Below are 16,926 nucleotides of genomic sequence, written 5' to 3' on the forward strand. Positions count from 1 at the left end.
AGTAACTTTCCCAACACTGGTGAAAACTGTGTAAGGTCACTCTCACTCTCCCTTGCTAAAGAGCTAAATGGTTTAGTCCGCCTGCACGATTCATAAGGTAGTCTATCTTTTGTTTATTTAGTTGAGCATCGCTAGTAGTGGACCGCTAATTGTTTTGTTGTTGGTGCAATGTCTTTTCCAAGAAAGCCAAGTCAGGTTACTAAACACAAAGGCCAAAACAGGAAAAAGAGAGACATCAAAAGGAGGGGAAACAACTGCTAATAAACTTCTTTCCAAAGAAAGGTGAGCACAAACGTCAAAACACGAAATCCCATGGTGTTTGCTTAAATATCTCCGCAATCATTAGTGCTAAAACGAACTGAGACAACCGATTGGAATAGCGGAAAATACACTTTCATAGGTTAGGCTAATCTGATGCATTTCGTGATCCAGTCTCCATCACTTTCAGAAAGACTGCATGTCTTGATTCATGTCATGTCATTTTCTCTCCCTTTCCGTTAGTCTTGTTTTTTACTCAAGTAACGGATGGGATTTTTGATGTAGCGAAGTACAATACTTCACTCAAAATGTAATCAAGTAAAATTTAAAATACAGATTTTATAAACTACTTAAAAAATACAAAATACACAGAAAAAATACTCAATACAGTAACGTGAGTATAAATGTATTTCGTAACTTTCGTTACTCTGGCCAATGGTTACTGCAACTGTATATTTCATATCACTGTATCACTGAGCACTGATCAATTTGAGGCACTAATGTCATCCGGAACCATATACAAGAGACTTGTGCATAGGGGAGGCGATATTAGGAGTGCACCGTTTATATCTAAGCAGAGTTGCCTCTGTCTGTAGCACAGCGCTAACCAACATGTTATGTTATATTCTTATATGTTAACCATGCTATAGAAGGTTTAATCGGTGTTATAACACTTTTTTTGCCTAAGTAAGAATCTGAGAGGAAATTTCAGGCGAATTTTGTATGATTTTGCTACTTTAACTAGCTAGCGTATCTGTTAACTAGCATAGCAAGAAACTGTTTGCTAACAATAATTCCCTTCATCAGATAGATAGGCTTTAAAGTTTCTGTTTATTTCAAAGTTGTTTCCTAAATTGTGCTGCAATGACACGCCACGGGAAGAACTGCACAGCTGGTGCCGTTTACACCTACCACGAAAAGAAGAAAGACACAGGTAAGAGAGTATAAAATGTCATGTCGTCAACGTCAAAGTCAGTTTGCTAGCAGGTCGAGTTAACTCACGGGTTTTAATTGCCCAGCCACATTATTTCCAATAATAATTCATTTTTGACTGTCTCAGTGATTCATCAAATGCAGGCTGTAATTGCGTGTTAGTAAGCGTATGATGTCAACGTTACCTCCGTTAGACACATTTACACAAGTTTACTGTAAGTTAGGTAGTAGGTAGGCCTACACCTGGTCTCCGCGTAGATTAACATTCATAGTCAGGTTAACCAACTGAAAAGCAAAGGGGAAAGAATTGATAGGGCGTTTTGTAACTAGTATCCAGTCTCCATTTAGTCCGCGTGTTGACGTGTTTTGTTTATTTTTGCTATTTAATCTCCAGCTGCATCAGGTTATGGGACTCAAAGCGTTCGTCTGGGAAAAGACGCCATCAAAGATTTCGATTGTTGCTGCCTCTCGCTGCAGCCATGCAGAGACCCCGTTGTTACGTAAGTCTGTTCAAACGTATCCAACCCTTATGACTTCACAAGCAGACTGTACAAATTAACCCAGAGCTCTCTCCAACCTCCTGTCATAAATATTTTTTACAGTCTATGGCCATAACCACTGCCACAACCCAAACGTTCTGAATGACATCACAACCACCTGTTCAGCATTCTCTCAGAATCTTGTCATTGTTCCTATGCTATGCTCAGTAGCTACCATAGACTGTTCTGTAGCTACAACACATGATTTATTACTTCACAATCTCCAGGGACTCCTCATAAAGAGTCAGGGACTCCTCATAAAGAACAGTTCTACATAACTTATCAATATCAAATTGTTTTGTCATAGTATGTGATCTCTATGTCGGAAGACGAGGTTTGGAAAGGTTTGAAACGGCTTAACATTAGGAAGGCAGCTTAACTGACAGAATACCAGCCCTGACGACATCTCTAGTTGCGTGTTGAGATCCTGTGCTGATCAGCTGTCTAGAGTGTTTACATCTATCTCCAATGACACTTTAACTCAGTCAGTGGTCCCGACTTGTTTTAAACAATCAGTTATAGTCCCGGTGCCAAAAAATAACAAGCCCTCATGCCTGAACGACCAACGACCTATAGCCCTCACATCAATAGTGATGGTGTTTGAGAGACTTATTAAAAACATCATCTGCTCCTCCATCCCCAACACTATTGACCCACTGCAATTTGCTTACTGATCTAATAGATCTACTGAGGATGCCATCTCATGTCCTTCATACCACCCTTAGGCATATTGACAGTGGAAAAGGAAAGTGGTTTTACATATCTGGGAGTGCACAGCTCTGAGGACCTGACCTGGGCTACTCGCATCCAAACTCAGGTTAAAAAAGCCAGAAAAACGAATGTACCATCTAAGACCATTGTGGAAATTCAGGTTCCCCCAAGCGTTTTACACGAGACCGCAAAGCCTTGCAGAGAGCGGTGCGCTAAAATCATAAAGGACTCCACCCATCCCAGTAACTGTCTGTTCAGTTTCTTGAAGTCAGGCAAGCGTTTCTGCAGTTTGATGGCCAAAACTGAGAGAAAAGCTATTTCCCTCAGGCCATTAGACTCCTCAACATGGACATGCCCACTCTTATGAATACCATGGACTCTATTTTAATAACATTATTTATTTATTTATTTATTATTATTATTATTATTATTATTATTCATGTCACTTTATTATTTTATTGAATTATTTATTAACTTCTGTTTTTAATCCTATCTGTTTTACTTAGATTCTTTCTACTTAACACAGTCATAAAGCTAACCAGGCTTACATTTCACTGCTTGTTGATATAACTATGTAGCCTGGGTGTTCCCATGCTGCCTTGCGCACGATTTGATTCACGCTGCTAAGGCAGCCTGGAGACCATAGAGCAAATTTTCGCCTGAGATAGGGAACCAATCACAGAACAGGGGGAAAGCAAGACGATGATGAGCTATGCACAGACACATTTGATAGACATCCGCGGGCACCCAATAAACGGATCTGGGCATTTTTTTCAAATACGAGAAAATGAACGTTTGGTTCCCAGACCACGTCTCATTGAGAAGTGGTGGCGCTAGCCAGGCTAATAACTATGTATGTGATGATTAAATCTCTGAACTCTGAACTGAACTCTTATAATGAAAGCTTACCTTTGTGTTTGTAACCAAATACATATTGTTGTCACCGTCTAGTCCTGATGGATATTTGTATGAAAAAGAAGCCATCCTGGAGTACATCCTGCACAGAAAGACAGAGATTGCCAAAAAAATGAAGGTTTGAACTGCATTGCTCCCATAAGTAGTTAGTTTACAATTTTTCTCAATCACTTTGGTGCATTTTTCAAAACTACTAGTTCAACCTCCACATCATTTTGTAACGTGTGGCAATCATAAAACAATTTCTTATTACTTCGGACAAACAGCAAATTCTTTAGCACATTCATGCTTGCACATTTGCTTCTGTGTGTTTGCTTCTGTGCTTTTGTGTGTGTGTGTTTGCAGCTAATCCACTGTATGGTGCGGTTTGCACAAATTATCTTGAGAAATGCACTTGTTGTGCAAACATTTATGTTAAAGGCACCAAAGCGACTGAGGAAAACTGTAAAAACAGGTTGCAAAACATCATTAACATTATATCAATATGCTTGGATGAGATATGAAATGGTCCCTTTTCATACCCTGGTGCTAAGCTATCCTTCTGGTTGTCTCTCGTGCAGGCATATGAGAAGCAGAAGAAGGCTCAGCGGAGTGAGAACCACCTGGAAGCCACATCTGAGCAGCGCGAGCGAGTGAAGAACTTCAAGAAGAACGAGGGCAGCATTGTGTCCAAGCCCATCAACCCCTTCACCTCAGGTGTGCACTGAAGGCAGCCTGAAGAGCAGCTTTACTGTCTGGCCATTAGGGAGCTTAGTTAGCATGAGTGCCCTGTGAGAGGAGTTGAGGCACAACGATACATGATTCTTCCCAAGAAATCTTTTCCTGAGAATGTCTTTGTTTATTTAATCTTCACCCTTATTTTTAACATTCTAACACATAAAAGTGTGACATTATTTGGTATGATCTTCTAATATTAGCAGAGAAGACTTGACACTGAAGAAGAAATTCTGATGATCCTAAATGGAATTTATAGCTATGGATCTTGTGTTGATGTTTGGTCTGGTCATTGAAACAAAATGGTAATGTGACTCAGCACTGGTTGAGAGCAGCTAGAGCTGGCCCTGTACTGGTTGAGAGCAGCTAGAGCTGGCCCTGTACTGGCTGAGAGCAGCCAGAGCTGGCCCTGTACTGGTTGAGAGCAGCTAGAGCTGGCCCTGTACTGGTTGAGAGCAGCTAGAGCTGGCCCTGTACTGGTTGAGAGCAGCTAGAGCTGGCCCTGTACTGGTTGAGAGCAGCTAGAGCTGGCCCTGTACTGGTTGAGAGCAGCTAGAGCTGGCCCTGTACTGGTTGAGAGCAGCTAGAGCTGGCCCTGTACTGGTTGAGAGCAGCTAGAGCTGGCCCTGTACTGGTTGAGAGCAGCTAGAGCTGGCCCTGTACTGGTTGAGAGCAGCTAGAGCTGGCCCTGTACTGGTTGAGAGCAGCTAGAGCTGGCCCTGTACTGGTTGAGAGCAGCTAGAGCTGGCCCTGTACTGGTTGAGAGCAGCTAGAGCTGGCCCTGTACTGGTTGAGAGCAGCTAGAGCTGGCCCTGTACTGGTTGAGAGCAGCTAGAGCTGGCCCTGTACTGGTTGAGAGCAGCTAGAGCTGGCCCTGTACTGGTTGAGAGCAGCTAGAGCTGGCCCTGTACTGGCTGAGAGCAGCCAGAGCTGGCCCTGTACTGGCTGAGAGCAGCCAGAGCTGGCCCTGTACTGGTTGAGAGCAGCTAGAGCTGGCCCTGTACTGGTTGAGAGCAGCTAGAGCTGGCCCTGTACTGGTTGAGAGCAGCTAGAGCTGGCCCTGTACTGGTTGAGAGCAGCTAGAGCTGGCCCTGTACTGGCTGAGAGCAGCCAGAGCTGGCCCTGTACTGGTTGAGAGCAGCTAGAGCTGGCCCTGTACTGGTTGAGAGCAGCTAGAGCTGGCCCTGTACTGGCTGAGAGCAGCCAGAGCTGGCCCTGTACTGGTTGAGAGCAGCTAGAGCTGGCCCTGTACTGGTTGAGAGCAGCTAGAGCTGGCCCTGTACTGGTTGAGAGCAGCTAGAGCTGGCCCTGTACTGGTTGAGCTGTGTGCTTACAGTGGCTCTCTGTCCATCCCCATGTCCTCTCCAGGTAAAGATGGAGCCGCTCAGAATGGGTCAAAAGCCATGGGCAGTACCGCTGGATCAGATTCAGCAGTTGCGGGCTCTAGCTCTGGCTCCAGCATTAGTTCCACCTCAGCGTTGCCAAGTTTCTGGATCCCCAGTCTCACTCCAGAAGCTAAGCCTACAGCAGTGAAGAAACCAGTGAGTAGATGATTCACAAGTGATGATGAATTGATGATTGATCATGCTTCTGTTTTTACAGCTTCCCTGTGAGGCAAATCATTCTTGAAAACAGCTAGAACTGGCCACGTTGTGGCAAATTCCTTTCCCTTTCTGGGCATAGCAGTTTTGTTGTTGTTGATGTTTTGTTTTGCATCTTGTTCCAAATTGCACCTGCTGTGTGAACTGTATGAATGTCTAGTCTTGTAGATGTAGGCTAATTTAAAAATCCACTTGGGGTTAATACAGTCATAGTTTAGTAAAAGCTTAGAGATCCCTGCCACCTAGTGAAAAGGTTATCTGAGGACAGTGCTTTGACCTTGGGATAGATTCTGTTGTGTACACATCCTCTTGGCAGGTTTTCTTCTCCACAGTTGAAAAGTGCCATGTCCTCTTTGTGTGCACTGTATGGTGCTCTGTGGACTTAAAACAAATTTTCACGGTCACTGTGCCCCCGAAGATGATGAGAGAGCCCCAATGTAGATATTTAGTGACTGGTCATCTCTCTTTTCTTTTTCTTTAGGATAAGACAGTGCTGTGTCCGATGTCCGGGCGCCCTCTGAAGATGAATGAGCTGGTCACTGTGCGCTTCACTCCTCTGGACCCCTCCTGGACAGGGTGAAGTTACTCACACGCCAGGTGAGTGTCCTCTGCCCTTACACATTTCCCTCTAATAGATCCACCACAGCACCCCTATCCTTGTTTGTTGTCACAGACTGTTCCAAACGTGTGTTTGTCTTGTTATCCATAGGATCGCTATGTGTGTGCTGTTACCAAAGACACGCTGGGTAATTCGCTCCCATGTGCTGTACTCCGCCCCTCGTGAGTGATGCTGCCTTTTGAGTTTGTTAGCACATTTGTTTGAATCCATTTTCAGACCTTTGTTGCAGCCTACTATTTGATATACTTGTTTCTTTTTACTTTTTTCATGATTTTCCTTTTTTTTTTTCCAATGGCTACCACAATACATTAAACTTGTATGTGCTCTCTCTTACATACGCCCGCCCCTTCTCTCTCACTCAGAGGAGCTGTGGTTACATTGGAGTGCGTGGAGAAGCTGATTCGAAAAGACATGATTGATCCAGTAAATGGAGAAAAACTAAAGGAAAAAGACATCATTGTTCTTCAGAGGGTAAGAGAATGTTGTATGTGTGCACTGCACATACAACGCACATTTTAGCACTGCACATTTTAGCTTGACAAAAACAGAGTACTCTACAACTGATTGTTGTGTTTCTTCTTCCGTTCCTCTCTCAGGGAGGAACGGGCTTTGCAGGATCAGGAGTGGACCTCAGGGCTAAAGAGGCCCGTCCTGTCATGCAGGCGTGAGAGGCGGAGGTAGAGTGGTGTCCGTGTAAACATTCTTTTGTGTACCGTTTTCCTGTTTGAATTATGAAATTTGAAACTGTACATGAATTTGTTGTTAAGTTTGTGTTTGTTTATTTCATTTTTTTTTCAATACAAATATCAAACACACATAAATTTAAACACATTCACGATGTAGATTTTTTTTTTTTTTTTTTTTAAATAAATGGAAAGTTCAGTCCTACTTTAAATAAGAATGTGTGTCCCCTCTTATCTTTTTTAATAATGGCTATATGTGTGTAACACTGTGTCAACATCTCAGAGCTCGTCATGTTCTCCCAATATGAGCAGGCCATAGTCAGTGATAGTACTGATCTTCAGTTCATCCACCCTCTCCATGATCTCATCATGGGAGAGCTGGCCATCCTTTAGAGACAAGAAAGGAATGAGAGGTGGAGGAGGAGTGGGGGTTGAGACACAAATTGTGTAGAAAGACAGACATCAAAGCTGTAGGATGGCAAAAAAGGCAAGCATTATATGGTTTCCTACTCTCAGAACTCTTCCACCTCCATTCAGGCCAAGGGCTCATAGTATCTTGCAACAAATGTGCAATTAACTTGGCAAGAGTACATTTTACATTTAACCGCACCTCAATGCTGCATGTCTAACAATTAATGTTTTGGTAAGAGCACAGATAAAGTTATAATATGTACATTTGGATTCAGAAAAATGGGAGACTACATCCTTTCAGATACAAAAAAAAAATAGTAAAAGAAAATAGAGCCATTTTTATTTTGAGCTTCTATGGCTATTTTGCTAGCAAGTTAATTTGTGACAAATCTTTGGAGGAAAATAAAAAGATTCAAAACAGATTCTGATTAGAAAAGTAAATACTTTCAGTAAAATAATTAAAAGGAATAAAATCAAGAGGAATTATGAAGCAATTTTGATTTAAACCAACATGGCTTTATTGAGAATTCACAGAGAGAAAAATGTTCCACTAGAAAACAGTGATAGTCACTTTCTTCTCCTACTAATGTCTCCAACTGCCTCCTTGTTTTTCATTCTCCTCCACAATGCATTCTAACTGCCTTTGGGCGGATTCTGCTTTGCAGATGTGCGTGAGTGTGTAGCATGGAAAGCAGAACACGGAGTGTGTGTGCACCTGTGTGAGAGGGTTCAGCTGTTCAACAAGCTGACCTGTGAGTGAATTAATGGAGTGTATCTCTTTGTGTTCTGTGTACGTGTGTAAAAAATGATCTGTTATCTAAACACATTTTGTGACTTATCCCCCAATGGAATATTCCTTTTTCAACACCTTGGACCTCCCTTCCCATAAAAAAAACCCCCATACCTCTCCTACCCCCTCACACATGGTTGACCCAGAAACATAAACCAGTCCTTCAAACACTAATATGTAAATAGTGTATCTGTACAACACAATCATCTGCACACGAATGGAGTGTGTGGAATCATAGGCTGCCTAGGCTCTCCGTGGACACATTCCTGACAGAAATCTCAAAATCATGCTAAAGGCACAGTTTAGTTAACGAGTATCTGTAGCCTATGGTTATCCACAATCTAACAGTGTATGGTCTTTCAGGATTAAGGGACTGAAACTGAAATTGCAGTTAGTGAGCAGTAAACTCTGGATTGGATATGGATATTCAACCTGTTGAATCTGGATATGGCTTAAATAAAAAGATGTTTAAGGCCACCACACTTCACATTTGAGCAATCCTCAACTTAAAAGTTCAGTGCTCAATGGCCCTTCAATTAAGGCCACAATAGGTCATAAAACACCCCTCCCCTCCCCACCCATGTAGACGTAACAGATCCCATAAGTAATAGTAACAGTCAACTCCATGAATATTGTACCTTTCCTAATCCCTACAACTTTTTAAACAACCTAACCCCCACCCGCTATCCCAATTCACTCTGTCCCGAAACTGGGTGATGGGATCAGAGCTCGTCGTGTTTCCTGGTGAGGTCTTCACCATAATTGGTTGCTTGGCTCCCCACAAACATGTTCCAATTGGCTAAAATTTCTTTCTTGGAGATTTTCTCATCCTGCGCAGGGTGTCATGAAGAAACAGGTGCCGCCCATCCATTTGAAAGTGATTCAGAATGAATTGGATGGAAAAGGGGAAAGAATTAAGTAGAGGAAATGAAGAAAGAGTGTTGATGGGACAGAGGGAGAAGAGGGACATTTTCAATTAATAAAAATTGGCAAAATTGGCAAATTATTCATAGCAGAGTCCCTTACCATTTAACAAAAAAAAAAAAAAATTGCATGTCCGTGTTCAGTGAAATAAGTAATTTTCTGTTCCGTACCTTATTTGTGTCCGTCTCGTGGATTAGATGTCTTGCTTCATTATCTGCATGGTCTACTTCTCCAGGCAGGATCCAGTTAGCCACCTCACCAGCATCCAGCAAGCCATCCTTCAGTTGGACAAGGACACAATGTGGGCTTTACATTCAATTTCCGTGTCAGGGAAGGATCTAACATACAGTTTCAATAAGCTTCTACAACTAAGGTGTAGATGTCCACACCATACCTTATTTGTGTCCCTGAACTCTAAGAAGTGTTTCTTCTCCGTCTGGACCCAGTCGGGTTCACTCTCCCCATCCCCCGGGGTGTACATATCACCTAAAGGATATGATGGACACGCACACAAGCACCTAGACTAAATTCCCATGGTGGAAAGATCTAGTATTTCAGATAATGAAGTTATCATTTCAAGCTATGGGGTTGGTGGGTATAAACGCATTTACAATTCATCTGTGCTGATTATGCTTCTGTCAGAAAGGGTCCAAGTAGACACAGTATGAAGACAAAATCACTAAGAAATAGAATACAGCAGATATAAAACAGCATACGGTTGTTTTGAACCTGATGGGAGACAAAAATATTGTGACATGACTAACTCTGATGTTCTTATCAACAGCTGTGTCATTTTGATCTGTGCTACCAGACATGAATGGCAACCATACCAATGTACTCGTGCAGGTTGATCTTGCCATCACCATTCGTGTCAATGTCTTCAAGAGTTTCCTGCAATGAATCAGGTAAAGACGATTAGAGATATCCTATGCCTTCCACAGTAACAATAATGTGCAAGACAACACCTCTGATCATCTCCTTTCAGTAACGTCCCCTCTAAACCCTTCATTTCCCACTGTCTCCTCCAAAAATGTGGAGGGCTATCTAGTCACTTCATGGGGAATAAGGAAGCAGAGTTTGGTGTCTCACCTGGACGATGATGTCCTTCATGTGGTCGTAGTCCTCAGGGTGGAGGAAGGCAGTGAATTCCTCTCTAGTGGCAATGAGGTCCCCATCGCGGTCAGCGGCTTTGAATCGCCTCTCATCGCGCTTCAGCATGGTCTTGTAGCTGGCTTTGTCATCAACATCATCAAACTCATCATCTGTGGTTCAAAAGAGTGAACAATTAAGTCTGTACTTCACATTAAACACCAGGAGATCTTTATGTACTGAGGAAACTGCATCTGCACTGTGCTGTGATACACTTTGGAAATTATGTGCTTTGTGAATATATGAACATTTGGAAATGTGAAGATTTATTTTAATCTGTCTGGAGATAACTGGTCCCCCTTACCACCCTGTTTGGGTGTGCTTTAATCGTTTCTGGGATTATTAGATTAACTCAGAACAACAAATTAACCCTTACTGAGATAATATCCATAGGTGGTGTTCTTGTACTCCTCCCATGCAATCTTCCCATCCTTATTCTGGTCATACTCTTTCCAATGTTTGTCCACATTCTCCTGGATGTACCTCCTCTGTCTGTGTTTGATCCAGTAGTGCAGCTCTGAATGGCTGACCAGCCCATCCTTGTCTGTGTCAATGCGGTCCACAATTTTTCTGTAGAAGAATTACAAGTGCAGACCACGGTGGTGACCAGACTGACCAGCTGAACAGCACAACAACAACAACAAAACAAAAGCTTCAAATAGTGTTAACATTAAATGGTTGGAATTTCCTAAATTCTGACAGTTTGGTGGAGCAATGTGTGTCTTCCTACCACACCACTGTGGATAAGACTTGGTGCTCAGCTCATACATCTAAGAAAGTACAGCTAATGCCATTCCATAGGCTGGAGCTCCACCCATCTCTTCTTTAAGTGACACCCCTGGCTGCTGCAACAGTCAGACACATTACCACCCACCACTCCCAGGCCCAGAGGATTTCATTACTCTGCATTGCATGTCTATTTCCCCTCCACCATAGAATATAGACTACAGATAATTCGGAGCATAATCATGGATGTGGAGTACAGAGTTGTCTTACCCCAACCGGGTTTTGCTTTCCTCTGGGGTCAGCTGGTCAAAGGTTTTGGATTCCTCTTTGCCCAGGAAGGCCTCGTGATCATACTGGTATCCATGGGAATCGTCGTGGGCATGGTCACTAAGGTCACGTTGATGATGCACTCGTTTTTCCTGCGCAGGTACGGTCAGTGTGACCCCGACCAACACAGTCAGGGTTGCCAGCAATAGCAGTGACTGCATCTTCCCTGAGGAATGGAGAGAATGTTAATAGAGACCGGTATAAATGGTTCAACAAATGGATTCAATTCACCAAAAACAGCCAACTTTAAAATGTGAAGCCTGTTCTAGATTGTTTGCAGACGTGTGGAGCATATTCCATTAAATAACGAAACAATTCATTAATTCTTCCACCACCAAATACCGTTAGACCTGTTTGTCATGGTAGGCTACTTTAACTATTGTCGCCGAAGTAGTATAATGGCACGGCTTGTAGCCAGACTATCTAACTTATTTCAAATCGTGTGTGTTTTGCATCATTTTTTGTCTTGGCCAAGTTACAAATCAAGTAACGGTGCAACAGATTAGCAAAAACCTTTACACAACACACATAACTATGACGATAGGTGAGATAATGAAGGAATCTTACCAATTTATCAGTGGAACAGGCAACTGTTGCGTTTCCTCAGATTTGTGGAAGTATACGCGTTGGCACTTTACTGTCTCTTAAAAGCAGACATCGATGGGGCGGTGTTATGGTTAAAACCACGACTGCTACCTGAAGAATTGGCATAGGGATTAGCCAATAGACTGATCAAATTGGGAGGGACAAAGAAAGTGTCTTATTTTGACTGGCTAAAGAGCGCCACGTTGACACGCGAACGAGCGTGTCCTACGCGGGCGCGCGTACGAAGTTGTTGAGGATGAGGAAAATTGGACACTTTTACAGCAACGATGAAGATGTTGATGGTGCAATGACAGCTGACCTAACGCATCAAAACCATCAGCTGTAAGTGCTTGTTGTGAATAATAAAATATGGAAGTTACTGTTTTAACACAAATCTTGCCCATAACATGACCCTTCTCTTGAGTAGGCTGATGGAACTGTTGATCTGATGTAACCTAAATAATAACCGTTAAAATAAAAAAAATTGAAAAGCTCAAGTGTTAAGTGATGTTAAATTTTACTGCTCAATAGTGATGTTTTTCCACACAATCGACACACGAGGGCACAGTGGACCATTTCGAAGGATGCCGATGTAGGCTAAATGCACGCTTCGTATGGCAAGTCCTTTTAACATTTAATCGAACCACAATCCTTTAGGCCTAATCAGACATCCACATTATACCATATTATAGTAGACTTACTCTTATGGATAATAGTATAAAGCCAATAGAAATAGAATGTCAAAATATGTCTACTACTTTGATTGTACAAGTCAAAAGTAATTTAAATATTTCCAAGGCTTGTAGTATCACATAACCATAATTAAATTCTTTCTAGTCAAAATAAACATGTCAGATATACACAAGTTCATTCTTCCTATCCACAAGTGTCATCTCAGACATCAAATTCATCATTGTTCATATGACAAATGACACTACTTTTACCATTCAGGTGTCATGGGCTTTCAGTTTCAGACAGTCATTCTTCCAATCCACAATCTTCAATTCCTATTGGATTCTCATTTCAGATGCAATCCAATGGTCACTAGTCATTGTTACTAGTGACCATTTTGTGTGTGTGTGTGTGTATGTGTGTGTGTATGTGTGGTAGCACATAAAAAATAAATAAATAAATGTTCCAGATATCCAAAATGTGATTCGGAAAAACCAAAATGACATTGTGACTAGTGAAAATGGCATTAAAGATATCATTGGTAATAAATAAAAAAAAAATCAGGTATACTCAATTAGAATATGGCTAAACAATGCAATTGCATCAGGTGACGAGCAGATAGAATGTTTTAACATAAAGGGTGCTGTGCGTGCCACTGACACTGTGCAACATCTCAACATCTCTTTTTTTATGTAAATGTGAAAAATGTGAAATTTGGTAGTTCCAATTCTCAAAATGCCCACCAAAAGCCAGTCAAATTTTAGCAGTCAATATAAGTCTGTATGGCCAGTCATTATTTATATTATTTAAAATGGCATATATAATTAACACCATTTCAAGTAAATCAACCATAAGATATCACTACAACAAGCTACAAAGCATTTTTCTCTGACATGATTTGGTCTATCTTCAAAATTCACTTCGCCATTAAATCTTACAATACATTTCTACTGTTCAAACAGTGTTCTTTCACCTGTTGAAATGTTTAAATCTTACAACCTTTTTTAGATTTGACTGTCTTGAACATAGATTGGACCCCAAAAGTTGCTGCTCATGGCTATTTATTTCAGACTAGATTTATTTCTCTCGTATTTCGTATTTTTCCCCTCATTTGCTAAAGCTTTTATAAAAAAGCTAGGACTACATTACTTCAAGCTGTTCAGTAATCATACGTACACTGTTATTTTGTAACTCTACATTGTTAATGGGAATATTTTAGTCTCACTTGTCACTGTTTCACCATAGCCCACCTAGAGTAACTGACTAGGTCAGAGAGGGCAAGTCAGTGAAAAAAGAATATCTTCTGAAAACCATGCAGCATAGTCAGTTGTAACCCAGTTTCTCTCTCTCTCTCTCTCTCCATCTCTACACACACACACACACACACACACACACACACACACACACACACAGCTGTGCACATGCATAATGTTTACCTGCCGATTCCCCTTACCTCCTTTGTCCCTCCCCATCCCTTGCCCCCCCCGTGAGTCTGTCTTTCCCTCCCTCTCTCCCTCCCTCATTTTTCTAGTCCTCTCCCTCCATTTCTTTCTCTCTCCTCTTCCTTTGCCTGAGGCTCTGTGTCTAGTTCCATGGAGCAATTGAAGGTGACAGGGCCAGAGAGGGGGGGGAGGAGGGAGGATGTGCCATAGTGTAGCCCGAGGGCACAGAGAGAGAGAGAGAGAGAGAGAGAGATGGATGGAGGGAGGGAGAGAGAGGAAAGAAGGGAAAGACAAAACAAAGCAGAAAGTGCTTTAGCTTTAGATAGAGAGATGACTGCAAGAGGCAAAGATGGATGATAAATCATTTATAACCAGTGTATAAGCATTCATCTGCCTCCTCTTGCTCAAGTAGTGACAGAGTTAACATTAGGAAGATTTCTACTGAATGTTGTGCGTTAGCTATAGCTATATGCACACACATAGACATATGCATGTATAAGGACAAGCTTTTCCCCCTCCCCTTCGTACACATATATTCACTTGTTCTTTGTTTTAAAGGGTTGATGTTAATTTGTCCTGGCATTGTTGCTATGGTGACCTCTCTTCCCCCTCCCCCCTAGCAGTAAGAGAGAGGGAGAGAGGGTGACAGGGATGAACTAACAAGACACTGAAAAAAATGTGCCCTAAAGCTGCACAAATTTAAGTTACACACACATACACACATACACACACAAACACAAACACACGCACACATACACACACATACTCACACATGCATGCACACATACGCGTGTGCGCGCACGCACACACACACACACACACACACACACACACACACACACAGACATACACACAGACATAGACACACACACACACACACACACACACACACACACATACACAGTCAAAGGAGACACATAAATAGAACAGCAAACGGAGAAATACATGACTACATGCAAACATTAAAACATACAAACTTACATTGAAAAAACCTAGAAGACCCAAAGTCATGTTTTTTTTCTCTCCCTGAAGCCAATATACATGAATACATGCACATTTCAATGTGTTTTTACATCCTATGCATTCTCTACCGGATTTATGAGTTCAGTCACAGAGATGCTGGGGTGGAAAGGCAGCGGTGTGTGTGTGTGTGTGTGTGTGTGTGTGTGTGTGTGTGTGTGTGTGTTGGGGGTGTATTGCAAGAGGGGAGGGATGGGGGTGTCCTATCAACCGGAAATAAAGTAAGCTGGCATCAGTGCCCCCCTCCCGCACGCCATCCTTCTCCACCCCCTTCCTTCTTGTGCCCTCCTTGTCAGTCTCTGCTCTCATCTCGGCCGTGTTTGTGGCCTGCTCTGGTGACGCTAGCTCGCTGCAACTTTCTGCTCCGTCCCCCTCAGTGTTCCACGTTATGTCTCCTCTTCTCCTTGCATGGCTCTCAGCCTTCTGTGTGCATGGTCTCACAGACGCTGCGCCAATATTATGTGTGCTCAATCCAGTGTTGGTACACTTTTGGGCAGTTACAATCACAGACTTGTGCAACTCATATGTTTGGCCAGGTTATTGAAGGCACAAACTAAACTACAAAACTTAACTACAATAAGAGGGTTGTATTTGCCACCATTCACGGCAAAGCATTTAAAAATTGAAGGTATCCTAATGTGTTCGGTAGAGAAGGCAGTCTCTGAGCTAACTTTGAGAAGGGTGTAGTAATGAATCCAGTATGAAGTGGATTAGTCCAGTGCTTGGTAGAAATTGCTCATCAAGCCACCATGGATTGCACAAAGTTATAATCCATCAAGCCACCAGGGATTGCACAAAGTTATAATCCATCAAGCCACCAGGGATTGCACAAAGTTATAATCCAATGGACCCTTTAAACTTTCTTTCAATTTCTTTTTATTTGTGACGAGATCAAACATTGGCTTTCTACCTTTTTCTGTTTTCCCTTTTTTTTGCTTCACAATCTTCTCAACTCCGTGATTTATAATCATAATGGCAAAAGTTTTACCAAACAGGACTAAATTGAAATGTTACAGTCTATGTCATCACTAGGGATGTAACGATTACCGGTATAATGGTAAACCGCTATAAAAATGTTGACGATAATAATTACCGTTTTCATTTCAAACATCATGATTATCACTGTTGATCACCGCGGTGTGGAAACCGTGTGTTTAATCCTTCCCAGCTTCATCCGAGCCTGCTTTTGACATACAGTAGGCCTGGTACAATGGAACAAAACTGGTACCCTACTGATTCTGTTGTCTAATTGATGGTTTTAACTATGATTTGGATTAGGCTACACCTGATTTTAAAAGGTGGAACTTTTTCACCGCAAAATGTGCACTGTATCATGTAGCCACTCTGCTTCTTTTTATGTTCACGTCCACATTAAATCCATTCCACTCACGTTATCAGGAGAATACAGTACCCTAAAGTTTTATTTTGAATGCTTACTTTGGTCTCACTCATTGCATCCAAATAACAGAAACAGCAAACTCCAAGTTATGGTAGGGTAAGTTAAGCTATAAGTACATATCCAATTAAACATGAAGAAAAAAGTGAACGGGACACTTTTTGAAACTATTTCAGCTTGTGTAGGCCTATTAGTGCTTTCTGAACATATTGAACACACTTTTAGAAATACCGTGATAATACCGAAAACCGTGATAATTTTGGTCACTATAACCGTGAGGTTACATTTTCATACCGTTACATCCCTAGTCATCACCCAGGTCTTACATTACCAGTCTGCACAAACAAAGCAAAGAGGTCATATACCCATTTAAATCTAGTTCTCCAAGAAGGGCTGTGCAATTAATCTAATGAATCAATACATCCTCAATTATAACTTCCACCAATTATGAAAACAACATCTATAGAAATAAAACTCTTTTGATGCATTCCAATTTGCAACAATTCTCTTG

The 16,926-nt window shown here is 41.8% G+C and overlaps 2 protein-coding genes across 3 annotated transcripts; one reads left to right on the plus strand and one right to left on the minus strand.

Annotated features, from left to right (window-relative positions):
- The first annotated feature begins 809 nt into the window (after positions 1-809).
- On the plus strand, positions 810-7,135 carry LOC125296138 (nitric oxide synthase interacting protein). Its single transcript, XM_048245843.1, is given in 10 exon segments — positions 810-1,192; positions 1,586-1,691; positions 3,393-3,474; positions 3,917-4,052; positions 5,439-5,611; positions 6,153-6,234; positions 6,237-6,268; positions 6,381-6,451; positions 6,653-6,761; positions 6,887-7,135. Coding segments are annotated over 10 exon segments (933 nt in total). The 5' UTR covers positions 810-1,122; the 3' UTR covers positions 6,959-7,135.
- A 17-nt stretch (positions 7,136-7,152) lies between these two features.
- rcn3 (reticulocalbin 3, EF-hand calcium binding domain) lies at positions 7,153-11,985 on the minus strand. Of its 2 annotated transcripts, none has more exons than XM_048245840.1 (8): positions 11,868-11,985; positions 11,244-11,466; positions 10,624-10,817; positions 10,188-10,360; positions 9,929-9,989; positions 9,493-9,584; positions 9,269-9,376; positions 7,153-7,360 (listed from the first exon to the last, which is right to left on the minus strand). In XM_048245840.1, the coding sequence occupies exons 2-8, from the start codon at positions 11,459-11,461 to the stop codon at positions 7,253-7,255; spliced, it is 954 nt and encodes a 317-aa protein (XP_048101797.1). In that variant the 5' UTR covers positions 11,462-11,466; positions 11,868-11,985; the 3' UTR covers positions 7,153-7,252. The 2 variants fall into 2 exon arrangements, with proteins under 2 accessions (XP_048101797.1, XP_048101799.1); XM_048245842.1 differs by lacking the exon at positions 7,153-7,360 and adding an exon at positions 7,879-9,004.
- Between the last annotated feature and the right edge of the window lie 4,941 nt (positions 11,986-16,926).

The sequence above is a fragment of the Alosa alosa genome, chromosome 6, assembly GCF_017589495.1.
Source record: "Alosa alosa isolate M-15738 ecotype Scorff River chromosome 6, AALO_Geno_1.1, whole genome shotgun sequence".
Lineage (NCBI taxonomy): Eukaryota > Metazoa > Chordata > Actinopteri > Clupeiformes > Clupeidae > Alosa > Alosa alosa.

Coding starts and splice junctions, on each gene's coding strand:
- rcn3 (XM_048245840.1), bottom strand. CDS start 11,461: ATGCAGTCACTGCTATTGCTGGCAACCCTGACTGTGTTGGTCGGGGTC. Junction 10,818..11,243: donor GAAAGCAAAACCCGGTTGGG/GTAAGACAACTC, acceptor ATTCTTCTACAG/AAAAATTGTGGACCGCATTG. Junction 9,990..10,187: donor TGAAGGACATCATCGTCCAG/GTGAGACACCAA, acceptor GATTCATTGCAG/GAAACTCTTGAAGACATTGA.